The 18,814-nt window shown below is 40.6% G+C and overlaps 1 protein-coding gene across 2 annotated transcripts in view; it reads right to left on the reverse strand.

The window, feature by feature from the left end:
• Positions 1-18,814, reverse strand: part of RELN (reelin) — a 293,768-nt gene that overhangs the window by 115,292 nt on the left and 159,662 nt on the right. For both annotated transcript variants that reach the window (XM_083821372.1, XM_083821373.1), the window contains exons 10-11: positions 16,058-16,298; positions 406-551 (exon numbers count right to left, since the gene is read on the reverse strand). In XM_083821372.1, coding sequence (XP_083677498.1) covers positions 406-551; positions 16,058-16,298 — 387 coding nt within the window. The remainder of the gene's footprint in view (positions 1-405; positions 552-16,057; positions 16,299-18,814) is intronic.

Below are 18,814 nucleotides of genomic sequence, written 5' to 3' on the forward strand. Positions count from 1 at the left end.
CCACTTTTGCTGTTCTGCATGGGCCAAAGTGTGGCCCACAGCAGGCATTTAGAGGGAGGATGAGTTTTTTGAGGAATCTTGTTTGATACACATACGAGTTAGCAGCTCTCAGGTGTGACAGAATGAAAGAAACAGATTAACATCATGAGTTTATTTGAAATCAGTATATAATCTGCAAGCACAACTTTTTTCATTAAAAACTTCAGTGACAGAATTGCCAAGACTGTTCCTCCTGGGCTTTCGTGACTTGTTTGCTCCCAACATCCACAATCACTGGTTACTTACTGTATCACTTTTTATTACAGCTACAATTTTGCCTAAATAAGCTGCAAAGATGTAATGCCATTCTCCGTTTACTCAATTTCCTGACTGCACACATGCTTCCAGCACTGCCCAGGCACTCACCCTTTTGGCTGGCTCTCAAACTCTTCTGCCCACTGCTCCTGTGCGTCCTCTGTGGAGAGGTCCACGTCCCGGGTCGTGGCAAAATTGAACTCGCTGCCTTCTGTCCCATGGAAGTAGATGGAGTTTCCATCCGACTGGCAGCTGTGCTGTAGCCAAAAGGAACACACAGCAGGTGATGTTACATCAGGTGACAAGGACTGCCATCCTGCTCACTTACCTCCAGAGCTTGGAGCAAGCTGCACATTATCTAATAACTCACCAATGCCTGAAATGAAATAGAAATAAAAAACGGACTGTCATCTATTCTCTTTCTTCGCCTACCCAACAGTGATCGCATCTTGATCTTCCCTATAAATGTACTTCATACCATCGTGAAACTGTGTCTGTATAGAAAAGATATGCACTGTACCTTTGGGTATTTATTTCTATTTTAAAGCATTGCCATTATGTCTGCCTTGGATTACTAATCACACGTGTATGTACAAATAACTTTAGTAGCACTATTCCTATGGATATTTTGTCGGCATAAGAGTTTCATGCTGTGAAACACATGTCAAATCTTCATGCCTGAATTTTTGCCAGTGGAGGTGTGTGCAGGTGAAATTGCTCTGCATTGCCATACAGCAAACTTGAGACTTGACGTGTATGAGTGAAAAGGCTATTTGCTACAAGTTAATGCAAATAGCATAGCAAATAACTCGGTAGGCAGATAGTTCTTGTAATACACCAATTGCAGGCTGCTGAGGCTGCCCCAAACACGTCTGCTTTTCACATTGCATTTCTGCATATACCACCTCAGCAGCACGAAATGAAAGCCCACATCTGCCCAAACTGCTCTGACCACCACGATGCTCCAGGTGCAGCCACCTGGGAGAAGCTGCCAGTGAGGAGCATGTCGGAGTGACCAGGTGGGAGGTAAGCAAGGTTGCTCATGGCTGTGGCCAGGCACAGAGGCAGCTATGGGGGTGGCAGGGCTGGGAACTGGAGGTGGAACCACCAAGATCACCCCCATACCAATGTAGAAAACACCAATCTTCCAACCTCGTCCTTGGGTTCTTTCCTTTCAAGATGAAAACCATATAGAGCATTTGAACAGGTTATACTGCATGCTGACTACAATATTGTACGTAGGTTATAATACAGATTGTCTTCTTTCTTTGATAGACTTTTGCCCTCATGTCTATCTGATAAAATGGTAAGAATCTCCAAAATCTGTGTGGCTGAAAGAGATACTGGAAGCTTCTAAAGAAGATCTACCTTGCCTTTACACAGAGATCCCAGTACCTTATTGAGTTGTTCATATTAAAATAAATACTGATAAAAGTAATAATTAGCTCAAACACTTCTTTGGGGCATCTTGGCCACATTAAAAGTGAAAGCTGAAATAAAAAGTGACTAATTAGAATAATTCTCCATTCTTGCCACATTTCAAAATCTGAAAAAGAGATACAAGAATACCAAATTGCATTGACCTTTTCAATATCATCTATGCAGTCTGCTCTTGTCTCTGAACCCTTTCAGAATTCGCCAAGGGAAAGTGTGATGATCACCTCATCTGCATTTAAAAAAGACTTGGTAGTGCCACATAAGTTAATAATTAAGTTTTAAACAAAAAGAAAGATGTGGCAAGAAATAAAAGAAATAATCTATGTGATTGTAAGAGTGATGAATGAAATAATGCATTACGTCATAGCCTATACTTCTTTCATTTTTGAATGTAAAAAAAAAAAAGAATTGAATTTTTTTTGTTGATGATTTTCAGGTATAGTTGCCTATAACTTAGCAATTAAATTTATATTTAGGAATGTAATAAGTAACTTCATTTTTTGAGGTGTCTACACCTTATTGGAAACAAAACTGTGTACTTGAAATCTGATTTTAGTATAGAGACTTTCTGGCCTTCAGCTGTATGACAACAGCTCTGTGTTTATTAACTCTGACTAAATAACACTTAAAAAATAATATACTATAAAAACGTAAAGTCTGTTCCATCTGCTAAAATTAACAAATTGCCCCTAAAGTGTCTTTCTTCTAAATAAAGGTTAAAGCAATAGTAATATTCTGCAATATTGAGAAGTTATCCCAGAAATTATATAGATTTTGTCACAATTCTCCCTACTCTAAGTTCACACAATGCACCACAAATGCAGCTGCTGCCACCAAAAAGGCAGGATAATTTATTACACATAAAAATATTTTATAACTAGCAAAAATCAATTGAACAGTTTTATATTTTACCTCTGTTTGAAAAACAGTGTGTATCATGCAGTTATTTATACCTGACTGAGAAATGGCTTTTGTTCTCTGATTTTATACTTCATGTTCACAGGTAGTGCTAACATCATAATTTTAAGAATAATTTTCCTCCTTGGTTTTCAGAATATTCTTCATTTGCTGAACAGATATGAAGTAGCCTTTATCTGTCAATCAATCTGCCACCGAAATCCTATTATCCACAGGCAGTCAAGTAAATACACGAGAAATAAATATTCATGCTAAAACTTCTGATAACTCAAATTTATATGTAACCCTTCATCTCTTAATAAACAAATAGACAAATAGATCCTATCAAGCTAGCTATTACAATTGCGTACAAGCTTTGGGAAATCCTTTACAAGCCGTACTTATTTCTCAGGTGCTAAGTTACATGTAAGTGTATACCCTGATAGTGCGGCAAGTCATTAGTAACCTCTTGCTGATGGAAGCCACCTATTAAAATACACAAAACAGATACAGCAACAGATACAGTCCTGCTACCATTTCATGTTTCTATGTCCTTCTGCTGTCTAACAGAATATTTACTGAAGTATGTCTGGTAGGGTTTCCATTTAGGTTGTCAAGATAAATAAATGGGCAGCTTGGCAAAAGGGCAAATATGTAATTATTTATACAGTGGTGTGATATCAACATTTTATGAAAGATCAAAAGGGTATGGAAGCATCACTTATTTCATTAGTTCTGTAATACTACCTTTATGTTTTATATGAAGCTACACGATATCTATGAATATGTATTTTATGCTTACTTTATGTGTTAATGAACCACACAGCATATGGCTCAAATCAAACTCTGGTCATATTAGCTTTGAATTTCACGTGAAACAGCTCTGCAGAAGAAAAGTTCAAACTGGGGTTTAACTGCTTTTATTATTCTACGTGTCTATGAAAAACAGTAATAGATGCTCATTACTTTCAAAGGGAGTAAGAAAGATGCTCAAAACACAGGTATGGCTTTAAAAATTCTGAAAGAGGGACATTTTCTTTTAGCCCCAGTACCACCATTTGGGACCTGAGGGACCTGCCCATGGGAGAAGCAGGAGCAGATCAGCCCCCCTGTGCTAGAGCTGGGGTTCCTCTGCTCATGATCACGTCCTCTTCCACCTGCCACATCTGTCTGACTTGTATAGTCCCCCCTGCCTCCTCTTCACACTTAGCTTCTTGCTTCTATATTTTCTTTCTCATTTTCCAAGCATTTGCTCTCTGTTGCTGCTTTTACTGCTTTTCTTTATCCAGTGGGCTGCAGAGGGGTGAACAACCTCAAAGATCACTCAGCCAGATCTTCCAGGGGCAAAGGAAGGTCCACAAGAGTTAGTCCCTCACCCCCAACCACCTTGTCAGTCTTGTTCAACATCCAAGAGGCTGCTGACTGTGTTGGACTATTTTGTGGTTTTGCAATAGAGCTTGAACAGAGTAGGGACTGAATTGAAACCATCACTCATTTTCTCTTGGGTTCAACCCAGGATTTGAATCCAAGCCGTTAGAAATGAAGAACTGAAGTACAATTTACATTCTGTACTGCCTCTTTCCCAAATTAAAGACTTTACACTTGCAGTGGTAGTCTATAGGCTCTTCAGTTTGTAAGGACTGAATTTTACAGTTCTCTCTTTTCTTGTCATCCTAAAGTGATAAAAAATCTGGAATGAACATTCACTCTCTTTTGAAACTAAGAGGATTAAGTTCTTCCTAAACTGGAGATACTGCAGATCTTTTTAGGCAGATGTAGAGTTTTCTCTCATGAATTTAAGATTCAATTTGTTCTCTTTTTCATTTTTATTTACATTTAAATGATTTTTAAGGTAAGAACAAATTAGGTTGCTGACTAAAACATTGTAACTAAAAAGGCCAAATGACAGCAACTTGTAGGATATTTTTCTCCTTGTTACCATGGAAGCACCAGCTGAAGGTCCAGTACAACAGCAGAGTTTAATTTTGTATTTAATGAGGGATTATAAGCATGTGAAACATTTCATGTGTCCTTGCACACATAACAACACTGAAAAGTTAACTAATTTGTGAGGAAAAATTAATCTAGAGAATAAACCCTTTGACAAAGCTGATAATCTTCATTAAACAAAGTTTTCTCCCAAATCACCTACATAATAGAGCATACAATACTTGCACACACCTGAACGTACATACTTCTCAACAATAACTATTTCCTATTGTTTGCAACAGGAGTGGGACTGTAAGCCTGCCATAGGTAAACTGCTGTATTCCTAAATAAACAACAGCTGCCTGCTGCCAAACAGAAAGAAGCCAAGATCTGTTCAGGGATGGTGGTCATCCCAAGGGGAAAAAAAAAATCAGTTTAATTTAATCTGGCACTACCAATACTATTATTCACAAGCTGCAACTGTTAAGCTATTGCTTAGCATGAATAGGGCAAAATGAAAATTGGCTGGATACATTCCCATAGCTCAGCATGCTTGGATTTGCTTTCAATCTAATATTCACTCTGAATTTTTCTGTGTTTCGAAAGTTTGACTGCTGGATAGTTACAGTGTCACTGCTTCTTGACTGCTTTTGAGGCCCGGTAGTGGCTCATCCTCACCCACCTCTGCTGCCTCTCATATGCACTGTCTTATGGTTCACTTTTCCTTGACTGTTGTTTCCTGCCCCTACATCCGCTGGTGATATGACCAAACTTGCATACCCTTGCCCATTCTGCTCACTTCTCCTGGCAAATTCCCCACCACGTGATGTCCTTCAGGCACTCTCCACAACAAACCTTGCCACTGATTACACTGAATACTGCACTGCTTACCAGGATGAGCACTCTCCCTTCTTGCACATTTGTTTTTATTTCCCCACCTTCTCAGCCTCAGCTGATCTCTTGCTTTATAAATGGATGGTGATTTTTCCCGGGATGCAGGCTTTCTTCTTGTTTTGTGTATGAAGAGGCAATAGTAGTATACTCCCTGATCAGGGCTCCTCGCTGGTACAGTGATACCACTCCTACAAGAAATACTTTTTCCTGACGAAATTGCTGGTTTGTCCCCTACTAGTTTAACGGATTTCATTTAGGAATTGCTCTGCTACAGGTAAATTGATCTATTAAATCAATCCCTCATACCACAGCAGTTTTATTATATGGTACCATGCTGCACCCCGTGGGAAAGCAGTGTGGAGCAGCCATGCCTGAAAAAAAACCACACATTTGCTTTCAGAATGGATTTCACCATCAGTTTGCCTAGCAAATATTAGTCCAGATAGAGAAGGCATTCCTCTAAAATCAAATAATTAAATTATCTATGAATATTTCCAATCTGTGAATACAGTTCTTAGCCAACATTTCCATGAGAATCACCGAGTCTGATTAATTCAGGTGAACCTTCCATTGTATGGTATGACTGCATTAGCTAGTAATTTGAAGCTACAGACTATGGGAGACAGTGACACATGGTTTCAAACCCAAACTTTGGGTCAAAAGTCTGAATTTCACACTCTTTATCCTACTCTATACGCCTTACATTTTATATCTTCCACCTTCAGCTTTCACCCTTTTTTTGGTAGTTGCTTTTAGGAAAGCGTGTTGATTATCTGAGATACAGAAGGGTTTTAATTAGCACTGCTCAAAGCCATTGGGTTTCTGACAGCAGAAGTAGGGAAACTGAATTTGGTAAAGCAGGTGCTTTCCAACTGGATCTATTTGTGTTTTCATGAATAAATATAGACTAATTGTCAGTAGCATCTAAATGGTTTAAGGAACCTGAGTAAGATCTGGGATTCTACATCATGTTGGCATGTCTGAAAAATCTCCGTGTTTTTCAAGACTTGCATGAGAGCACCACAGAAGGAGACATCTGCTGCGCTCAGTGTGACCTGTTGGCTGGAGGGGACCCCTGGAGGTCTCCAGTTCACTCTGCCATGTGAACTAGCACAAGCTAATTCTACGGGAGACACAGCTGGGAACACAGCCCTGAAGAGTTTCAGAAGCTCAAAAGGCAAAGATTGGGGATGTAAACAGAAGCACTGAAGTTCATCAAAACCAGTTTCTGTCACAGTTATTCAAGTCAAACTTGTGAATCAATAACTACCTCCTGGCTTTATGGTATGGAAGTTCTCTACTTGGAGAGCAGAACAGGGGGCAACTGAAAGATACAACTGTGCCTTTCAGAGAAGCATCAACAGGAAACATCAGTGTGAAATTCCTTGCTGTAACAGATTTTTGGCTGAGGTACTGCATATCGTCTTCCATAGCTTTGTCCCCATGCTCCCACGAAAATGTTGTTCACCTCTGTGCCTTCAAAGTACTTACAGCCATCTTTACCATCATTTAATTAGGCTTTTATCAGAGACAAACACTGATGCACCCCTTCATATTATCTCTCCTGGGCCTAATGGCCCCGATGATTCTTTCGGACAGCTGTAGCCTTACAATTTATTTTTTGGCGACATTTCTTGCATTGGAATGAATGTGTTGGGCATTTGGGCAGTGCCAGCTTGCAAAGGGCTGGTGGCAGATGGAAAGAAATCTGCCCAGTATGCCTTCACCTCTACACGAGCAGAGAGCCATCAATTTCCCCCATTAAGGAGTTGTCACGCAGCCCACCCAGCTGGAGGATCATCTCTGATAGCCAGGCTGGTTGGCGAATGCTATTCAAATACAAAACACAGTTTAAAAGGAAACAAAAATATCGTTTGTCGGCAAATTGAAAATGCATGGCTTTGACTGCAGCCAACTTTTTAATGACTGTAATATTTTAAGTGATTATTTTTGCCACTTCAGATTGCTCCTCAGAGAGGAGAGGTTTTTTTAATTAAAATCTAGGCAATGCAAACAGATGAGATATGAGAAGCAGAGGAACAAGAAATAAGACGAAGAAAATTAATTAAAGCAGCATTTTCAATGGAGCCATAAATTTGATATTGTGTCTTTCTGGGAATGGGTCATGCAGGTTCTCAAGTTTTTAGATTTTGGCATGGGAGCAGGTAGTGGGATAGATGAAGTCTTGATAAAATTATGCCCTGTATATGGTTTCTTAGCTAGTGAAGGTAAAATGACAGAATTTAGGACAGATTCTAAATTCTAAATTCTGTGGATTTGGCTACTAAGGCTTCTGGCCTGAAGTCCATTCTTCAACCAAAGGAAAAAACACAATGTGATTAAAAGTTTCCCATGAGGTAAACAGGGCTTTAATCTTTCCCACAGGCTATGTTTTTAGACCATTTAATGTAGGTTACAGAACTAAAATCTTGGCTGCGCAAGCAGGCCAGGTGCAAGGAGGGTTATAGTGCACCTTCCTTTTTCGAAAAAACAATGGGATGAAACTTGTTCTGTGATGTAGTGACAGTCTATAAAGTGTGCTTTCACTCATCATTTCCGATTATAGACTGTTATCCAAAGGCTGGTGCTCAAAACATTTGCTTTTTATGAGTGACTCGTATGATCTGTATGGTTCTTAACTTTCTGGGACATTTCATAATGTTTGTACAACATCGGTAATTCTGTTGATGACCGATTTCCTTAATGAGTCATTTAACTGGCTTCTACTGAAATATTCCTCTATATTATTGGGAACTGTTGATATTTCTAGGACTCTGCAGTGAGCTTGATACATCCTCACCTGTTTTTCTGAAAGTAATGACATGTATCAACACCACTGTAAAATCAGAGAGAGAAAGAGTCAACCAAAGTTATTTCTACTCTTTGGCATCTAATGGGTCAATTTACATTGCTTTTATTAACGTGCATCTCACAGTGACCTGCAAAGACAAAATTCTTTCCTTCTAGGAGGCAGGAAACACCCCTGGTGTTTTGACGCTAGCTCAGCTCTAACCCTGGCTTCCTGCCACCCCCACCACACTTCTGAGCCACAGGGAACTGGCATGGAGAGAGGTGCAGGCTCAGCATCGCTGCCCACCGGCTATGCTCAGCTGCCTGAACAACACACAGCACCACCGTCAACCACCTACCAGTTCCAATGAACTCCAGGCCATTGTATCTAAGCATTATTTTTTTAATTAAAATTGTAATTATTAAACAAAAACAAAATCAAAGAAACAAAAAACTGCACACACACAAAACACCAAAACAAAGCAAGAGCAATTCCACGCATGGGATACATCCAGTCCTATGGATATAAAGATGCTTCCTTATGGAGTGCCCACATTCTTGTTAAAGGGAGCTGGTTGACAGGTTTTGTGCACCCTGCTCTGCTGTCGTCACCTTTCCTCCCCTCTCACACTCCTCCTTCCACCCACAGAGAAGCACGAAAGGCTCTGAGCTGAGGTGCAGCAGGAAGCCAGCTCATCTCTTCCCAGGAAGATGTGCTGGATAACGGCTCCTGTGAGGTGAAGCAGCTGGCTAGAAGGCTGGGTTTGGCCCACAGACCAAAATCTGCCTTGCTATATCTTACTCAAAACCAAACGAGCCTTGTCAGAAGCACCTACATCAAGGTATCTTTGCCCAATATAGGGTCGTGGCAATTTCCATCTGCCATTTTCACACTGGTGTAGCTAGAGAATCACCTTTCCTTCTTCAGACAAATATATTTCATCTGATTCACACAATGTGTACCTCAACCCCTTTTTAACATGAATTTAAAATCAAAAATAAGGGGGATAAAAAAGATCATTTCATCTCAAGCAATTAAAACCAACAAAGATATATATGGAATATCAGAATGTTTGTTTTGAAAGACCATCCAATGCCATTCCTATTAATTAACAGAGTATTCAGAGATTTGGAAATCTGCTCTGGAACTGGGGGTGTGGAATAGCTTAATCAGCCTTAATTTTGCCAAACTCTTAGGCCTGCCCATATGTCTCCTCTGCTCAGTCACACTCAGCAACACATGTCCAGGAAGGACTCACAGATCGAGGATGTGTATAGCCCCGATGTGCTCAGGGTGTGGTGAAAGGTCATGGAGTTTTACAGAAACGTTTTCAGCACAGTTTTCTCAGTGTGAGTGTTGAGTTCGCCCACTCTCTTAGGCAGTTTTCTCTTCCGCTAAGATGGATTGTGTTTCTGGGAGATTAAAATGAACTGAATGGCAATGACCTGTTACTTAGCTATCACAAGTAGGCACGATTGTATGGTACAAATCTATTGAAAAGCGAGGCCATGCAGCTATTTCAAAATTAACAAAACAGGGACCGTGCTAACTTGGAGACTCTCTCAGAACACACTTGAAATCCACTTGAGGAACATTAAAAAATAAAAAAAGATGAATTTAAAAACCTCAACACATCTTTTAAAACAGACTTACTTTATCAGTATAACGGGGCTGGGATGTTTTCAGGATGTATTGCTCATGTCCATGATAGTGAATAACACACATCAGGTACCCTTCTCCAGCTCTGAAACCAACTTGCTCAGTGAGGCTGCCACGGGTCTTCCCTCCCTTACTCCCACCCCACACTATGCCCAGCTGCATGCTCACAGCTCAGCAGCACAGATGACCACAGGTGTAGTGCCTGAGTCCTGCAGACCAAACAAACATGCCAGATGATAGGCAAATGTTCAAATACAGAATTTGACAGGTACAGACAGGTACATTTTTTTCCTTTATTTGGACAACCAGATGATATCTCTGCCACTAGTCCCTACACCCCCTGTAAAGTGGGAGGAGGACTTGTGAGATATTACTGCATCAGTCCTAAAAAAATCTATCTATACATACATTTACCATCCTGTGAATACGTAGGAGCAAAAGTAATGGGAAACTCATATAGACAATTTCTGTTTTGCCTTCACAGAGAATTGGAAGTACTTTAATATTGTGTGTGTGGTGGAAATAAGCAGTATTTCAGGAAATACCAGAGGCTGATGACACTGTCTTTCACCTGTTTCTTTCCTCATTCTTTTTTTGCTGTTGTCCCAGAAGTGGTAAACTGACCAGTTGGACTCCTACCCACAGCCAGCAGCTGAAGAGCAGCTGCAGCTACTGACTGAGACAGCAATTCTGTACCTTGACCCTTCTCAAAAGTGGCGAGTGTCACTAGTTAACACATCATGACCAAACACGTCATGACTGTATTGCCTGTGGCTATCTACAATACTTTTCCTCAAATGTGGAAAAACTACAAAAACAGATGTTTTGGTCTCAATGCTACTTTTTTACGTAACCAGAAACACTGCAGAGACTTGAACTTGGTTGGCTCCCATCTCAACCTCAGCTTTTGAGCATGTGCATCCAAACTTACAAAAGGACAATAAGAAAAAATAAAATAAAATTGCAGAATCTGGATTTCAAAAGACAACAGTAACTTCTGGTCAAGTCCACAGGACACATGAAGAGTCCACTAAAAGATGAGACCACTTTTCTGTTCTTCTGTTCAAGAAGCATTACTGAAAAAAAAAAGATTTAATCTTTTCCCCAGATTAGCTATGGAGTGTTGAGGTCCACAGACCTTCAACAACACTCAGAGCACAGCACTGCTTCATGTGTTTCAGCAGTCTCAACCACCAGTGTAATATCCTAACCATGCTTGGTTGCAACGCCATGGTCACACTCAGAGCTGTCACTGGAAATATTGAAATGCAGTCAGGAATTTATCCTGTTCAACACCCTTCCTCACAGTTCAACTCAGATAAATACGTTCCAGTGGATCCAATTAATCTCCTAAGGGTTGTTTGGCCTTGCTAAACAGCATCTTTCTTGTCTTTTGCTGTCTTCTTTGGAACTGAAACACACAAATTCAGTGGCTTATCTCTCAGCTTGCTTCCTATCTCAGTAGCCAGTTCCAGCTGCGTCTGCAATCAGCCATGTGAGTAACAACCGCTCCACAGCGCAGCAAGAAACACAATAAAATTCCTGGTCCAGGCTCAAGCAGACTGGGAGAGGAGGAGAAACCACTTCCCAGGCTGGGCACAACAAGTTCCTACAGGCACTTATTGAGGAGACACTGTCTGATTCCACCAAAGCGAACACATCAGTGCGTAATTACTATTAATGCTTGCGCCATCCTCTCCAGTGACTGAATTTGTCACAGAACCTAACCCAGGACACACATAACAGCCTTCATGGTATCAATTTTTCTTCATTTCAATGCCTTTTTACTTTATTAACCTAAGCAGCAATGAATTTGAGTAGTTTTACCAGCAGAGTTCCTACAGTTGCAGCGTTCACTATTTATTTTAGTAGATCTCAAGTGCTACCAAAGTAAAATTCCTGCAGAAAAAAACCAACACTTTCCATGTAACTTGATAAGCATTCAACATGAGCATGTACCAGATATAACAAGCAATTCTCAAAACCACCTCCTGGGCAACTACTGGGAAAGAACCGGCTGAAACACATCCTCCGCATTGCTCCACCACCTGAGCAATGCCTGCTGGGGTAGTCCAGAAGTAAACACCTAGAGAAAGACTATTTTACTCCTTTTTCTATCAGAAATAAGTATGTATGATTTCCTCTTCTTTCAGTTCTGGTTGCCAGCTGGATGAGCTACAATATACCACAGGGTACCACTGCCCTTCCACCTGAGAAATATGCAAATATCACCCATTCTCTGTGGTGAAAGGTGGTGAGCAAGAGAGGATGATAACCCCAGAAAATAACCCCAATAAAAGGGAGAAATTTAGAAAGAATCTTTTTTTGGTGTTTCTTTTTGTTTTTCTTAATATTTCATTCCCTTGGTCCTATGAAATTACTTATCTTTATGGCACAATTTTGGAAAGGAACTGATGCCCCACAGTTTTGCATATACCAGTTAAAACTGTTTTAAACAACAAATAACTTCCAGACATGTGACTGTTGACATTGTCAAGGAAACCCCTAAAGAAAAGCATTGAAGGGAGTCAGTGAAGAAGTTAACATCAAGAAAGATTTTAAGGACAATTTATCTGAAATACTAATTGACAGAAGAGAGGAGGAGATGAATTTAAACTTGTATGGCACAAAAAGGCTTGGATATTAGAGAAAGGTCTCATCAGAGTGAAATAGAGTAACGTACAGCAGAAGACTATAGGCATAGGAACTTATTTAGAAAACACATAGATGAGCAGGTATAGTAACACAGTATAGTAATGCAATCTGCTGATCCCATAATAAAAATGTAAACAGAAATTTAAAATTACTTTACAGAATTTCTGAGCAAAAATCAGGATAATTAAACAAATCTTATATACCCGAGAAACAAAAGGACTTGCAGGAAAAAGCAGACTAGAATTAGGTTCCATGCAAGCTATCCCTATGGCATTATCAGGGTTTCTCCAAAACCATTTTGAATGCCAATACCTTCAATGGCAGAGAAATCTCCTGAAACCTTCTCACAGTTTCTATTAACTGCTGCAGCTTGAGAGCATTAGCAATACTGGGAATCCTGTGAAGACGTCCCACCTATTGCTGCATCATCTTGCACTGGCTAAGTCGTTTAGCTACTGTGAAATGCTGCTTGCAACACATGTGATTGATGTGGTTCTAGCAATCATGGGTTACACTTACAATGTGGTGTAATGTCATTAGCACAATGTACAAAATTTCTCTAAATTTCTCTAAAATTTCTATTTATATGAAATAGCGTGTTTGTGATGAACTGAGATTAGAGCTATGCTAAAAATTTGAAAGAAAACAATAAAAGTTCTTGCTAAGTTTTATATGCTAACTTTTATATAATGTTCCAATCCTGAGAATCAAAAACCAAAAAAAATCGAAAAATTATTATTGGCACTATAATGCTACAACAGGGTCTATACTGAATCTGATGTAAATCTTGACATAATTTATGGTTTTTATTTTTGATATGACATGAAATTCAAATTTCAAAATCAGCTGAAATTACATTTGGAAATATTTTCCTGAAAATTTGAGGAAAACTACAGCAAAAAACTTAATAATGAAATCCAAGCATAGGAGTGCTCTGGTAGCAATCCAGATACACTAAAATTGTTTGAAATAACTACAGGGTCCCCAGGAGAATAAGAGCCCTGTGTCGCACACAGCCTTAACCCAGTCTGGCTACACCACAGCCTTGCACGTAGCCTTAACATGGTGCAATTTGCTACAAAGCCAAATGTCATCTGGGAACAGATAGATGCAGTTATTTCTAGAACAGAAGACAACCTCAGAGGAATGGCAGGTTTGTGAATCCTCATTCATATCTCACACAAGGTTTGAGCTTGAAAGGGATTTCTGTCTAGAACATCTAACTGTTCTCAGTGTTCAAGTCCCCCACCTTTCAAGTAGCAACGCTTTGTATTGACACTGAATTGGCTGAGTTTAAATAAACAAAACAAATCAAAATAAAACAATAAAAAGACATTTACTTGCTAATACTTAGACGATGTTCGTGCATGTTTCAGAAGAAGCAAATGGTCTTGGGCTTGGTCTGCTGAGAAGACACAATTGCATCTACGGCCCATTAATCCTAGCTTTGCTTTCATACCTTCTCATGGATAGAATGGATTTTGAAATCCAGAGATAAGACTGACGATACAACGAATGTCAAAGGATCATAGAAAATCTGCATTAAATATGCAGGACATTCTTGGATTCTAAAACCTCATATAAAAATATCATCGTAGTCTAAATGGTCTCACTGAAGTAAAAAAGTCAATATACAGGTACTATGAGTAGATTAGTGATAATATTTAGTTCTGAAAAGATTAACTTGAAAAGTTAAAAGTTAAAAAGATTAAAAAGCTGCGGCCATGACCAATGGCTTAGTGCCCTCAGTATGTGACACCTGTTTTCTGTGTGATTGTCAGAACCATTATCAGCTTCATAAATGAATGGCGGCAACAAAACCACCTTTTTTTTCTGAATGAAAAATAGGATGAAAACAGAAACTCATCCGCGGCTCAAGTTCTGTCTGGTTGGAAACACAAAAAACAAGAATGCAACTGATTTTGACAAGTAAAATAACTCTGCATTTGAAGGAACTTTTTCCACAGAGATCTTGCAGGTCCCCGTAGGTTTTTTTCCTAAGGAAGTATGATCACGTGTCAGAGCAGGCTCTTACAGAGACAGAGACTTTTAGGGAACAGGCACTACCTGATCAAGAAAGGTGATATTCACTGTCAGAAAATGGGGAAAAGCATAGCTTTTTATGGCGGCTTAAAATGAAGCAAGCAGTAGTACCAAAAAAACACGAAGTTAATCAAACAGGTAGAATATAACCTCTTTGAACATCTGTTTAACATCTTTCTTGGTGACACGGACAGTGGGATCGAGTGCACCTTCACCAAGTTTGCCGATGACACCAAGCTGTGTGGTGCAGCCGACACACAGGAGGGAAGGGATGCCATCCAGAGGGACCTGGGCAGGCCTGAGAGGTGGGCCTGTGCGATTGTCATGAGGTTCAACAAGGCCAAGGGCAAGGTCCTGCAGCTGGGCCGGGGCAATCCCAAGCACAAACACAGGCTGGGTGGAGAATGGACTGAGAACAGCCCTGAGGAGAAGGCCCTGGGGGTGTTGGTGGATGAGAAGCTCAACGTGAGCCAGCAATGTCCGCTTGCAGCCCAGAAAGCCAACTGCGTCCTGGCCTGCATCAACAGAAGCGTGGCCAGCAGGGTGAGGGAGGTGATTGTGCCCCTCTGCTCTACGCTCATGAGACCTCACCTGGAGCCCTGCGTCCAGCTCTGGGGCCTTCAGAGGGCCCCAGAAGAAGAATGTGGATGAATTAGAATGAGTCCAGAGGAGGGCCATGAGCATGATCAGAAGGCTGGAGCCCCTCTCCTATGAAGAAAGGCTGAAGGATTTGGTGCTGTTCAGCCTGGAGAAGAGAAGGCTCTGGGGAGGCTTCTCAGCGGCCTGCCAGTACCTAAAGGGAGCCTACAGGAAAGCTGGAGAGGGACTCTTTGTCAGGGGGTGTAGTGATAGGACAGTGGGGAATGGCTTTAAACTAAAAGAGGGTAGATTTAGATTAGACATTTGGAAGAAATTCTTTACTGTGAGGGCGGTGAGGCCCTGGCACAGGCTGCCCAGAGAAGCTGTGGCTGCCCCATCCCTGGAGGTGTTCAAGGCCAGGCTGGATGGGGCTTTGGGCAGCCTGATCTGGTGGGAGGTGTCCCTGCCCATGGCAGGGGGTTGGAACTGGGTGATCTTTAATGTCTCTTCCAACCCAAACCATTCCATGATTCTGTGATTCATACTATCTGAGAAACTTGAATTTGTTTCAAAAACATTGAACCATTTTGCTAAAAGGAAGCTGTTTTCCATTTTCTGTTTTATGATCTTTGACATGACAGTAGTTACAAAGTACTAGTGTCAGAAGAGTTGCATTGTTTTAGAAAGCCGCAGTGGGACACAGAGGAGGCAGAAACAGAGCAACAAAGAACTTAGTTCTGCAAACAGATGGCATGGCCTAAACATTCTTTTATGTTCAGTTTGATTATATTTTACAGACTTCTTCTACATACAATAATAATAATGTCATTAAATCATTAAACAAAAAAAAAAAAGGAAAGAAAAAGAAATCAAACTAACCTTCACTGTTGCCCCAGGAAAGAAAAGCCAGTTGCCAGTATCCACAGGATCAAGATTATCTTCTAATACAACTTTTCTGTGAGCAGCATTTATGATCAGGATGTTGTCCAATGCCCAACAGGCTTCATAGACTTCACCAGCATGAACATAATCCTGTTTCCACTGAAAATGGATGTTTTCCCCTTTAGCATCTTCAGGAAGGTACAAGATGTGGATGATCGTGCTGACATTGGAAGGAGCACTGAAAAACAACGTATTGAATTAGACCAAGTTTAAGCCATAACCAGGAACGCTTTTCCCTCATTTAACACATTTGCCAGGTGTGACACAGTTATGCTGACATCTCTTTTATGTTGGTAGATCTTCTATGACTATTAGAAAAATATCTGCCCCAAGGCAGAGTCCCACTGTGTTTGGCAGTGCCCAAACAAAGGCAGCCCCACTGCAAAGAACTTTCAAGCTATGATGGTGAAGAACAGATCAGTGCAGAGCCTGGAGAGCAGGAGCATACAGCATGGCAGCATTCATACTTGATACTGGTAGCAGCTCCTAGGTGATTGGCCATTGTCAGGTATTTTGCAGGTATGGCCAAGAGGAAATATTAAGGAAGCTTTTTATGAAAACAGATCTCCCCAGATGTGATTTTTACATGAGCTGTCACCAAAAGAAATTCACAGCTTCTGGTGTTACAATCCCTCACCAAGTGGGATGGAACAGAATGGCTGGAAGAAAAAGCTGGGAATTTTCTCTGACCAACCTGTCCTTCCAATCCCACACCCCTGCTGACAGGCTGATTCTGTGAGTGGGGAGGGACAGGTTGTCTTTCTTTTGGCATGCTGCATTCAAAACAATACAGAAGAAACAACGTAATTGACCTCTGCCTTTCTCTTGCCTCCATGAATAGAAAATGTGGAGAGAAGAGCCAGACCTGGATTGTTGGCAATGACTAAGGCCTGGAGCTCTGCTTCCCAAAGTTGCCCTCAGAGCTGTGAATACTGAAGGTCATCCTGAGCACTACGTGTGTGTCTTTACTTTGCCACTGGTAATGAAAGGACTGAGCTCTGTGTGTGCAAGGAAGAGATGCTGAGAATTATTATTTTCATTTTATTTTGCATCCAGCAAAGGATTCAGCTACATTTGAACCTCAGGCTGCGAGGAGATACAAAGCTGGGGTTTGCATCATGTCAGCTCCGTCACCTTGCCTCTACCCTGGTGGTGATGCCTCAGCGGGTTAATAATTTGTGTGCCTTAATTCAGAAGTAATCCAGAACTTCTAGGGAAAAAAGGCAACAAGAACTTGCTCACATAGGACAACACTGAGGGACTGCTCTTTGTCAAACAAATCATTAGAGTGCATGAGATGTTGAAAAGCAACTGTATGTGGTCCATATTCACACCCAGAACAAATCACCATGCACTTATGAAATGTTATGTCTTTTGCCCTCCACTGCAATGCTGCTCTGAGACATTGTCCTCACTTCTCCCTGGGCCCTGGGGACAGTTCACACCGATCACCTGCCTTGCCCAAGAGACATCCTTCCCCTCCCTCTGAAATTGCATTAACATGACACGCGCCAACACACCAGCACACGACCACAGTGCCTTTCCTGCACTCCCGTCACACCCCATCCCAGCTCTCCTATTCCCTGGAGCTGCATGCAGTGCAGAGAAAGCCACTGAAGCACATTCACATAAATACTGTAACTCATACAGACCACAGGAGAAATGAGCATCCTTTCATAATTCATCCTCCTCTCTGCTTTGCATGACATTGCTCTGTTGACCTATTTTCTCCTGTCTGTTCCAGCAGTCAAAATTAAAACAACACAGATCGAACTGTGCATTAATTTCACATATTTTGGGTTTCAAAGGTTTATGCTTGTGCCATCACAGCTCTTGAATTTCCTGGTTGCAGAGCTATGAGGGTAGCTGAACTGATCTTATGAACTAGGTGTATAATTTTGGATCAGTGTGAGGAAAGAGGGTGTGTGGTTACTTTGAGGTAACTACACTGGCTGCAGTGAAGAGGTACATGTTTCAGTTTATATTTTTGTGAGATAAAAGAATTATTGTCCTTTATTTCACTTTAATTGTTCATAAATTGTGTCTTTTTCAAAGAAATCATAATCAGACCCAGAAGGAGCAGGAGGATAAGCTACTGAAACCCACTGCTTTGCAGCCAGAGCTTTGTTTGCTCATCACAAATTTAGTAGTTCTTTACCCTGCAAATTGTCTCAATGGTCTGAAAATGGGCAAATCACCTGCGTGGCACAGGAAGGCAGACTGAGACACAATGAGAACACTAAATATAAATAGTGTTTTTTCTTCCCCAGTTGTACTTGTTTAACTATATATAAATGTAACTGCATAAAATACCCTTCTCAATATTATTTAATAAAGTATTAGATGTTTCTAAGAAAGCAGAATGATCTCCAGTACTGATTCTCTATTTGAAGGTGTACATTTCACAAGAAAATATTTTAAAACTCTCATTCTTTTCATTCATAATCCTTTGTGCTTTTGTGTAAACCAGTTTGTTAAAAAACAAAGCATATTTCACCATGATCTGGTTATTATAAGAGTGTTAGAAGCCAAATGTTCACATCAAACCATAAACCATTTTTATGGAACATTTTATCCTACCAAAGCAGAAACCTGCAACACTATAAATCATTGTTCTTGCTGAGATTAAAAGCGGTGCAAAAATGCAAAAGCAGTGAAGGTTTTGGTTTGGAACAAAGCAATCATGAGGAGAGC

Source organism: Anser anser (genome assembly GCF_964211835.1).
Source record: "Anser anser genome assembly, chromosome: 1".
Taxonomy (NCBI): domain Eukaryota; kingdom Metazoa; phylum Chordata; class Aves; order Anseriformes; family Anatidae; genus Anser; species Anser anser.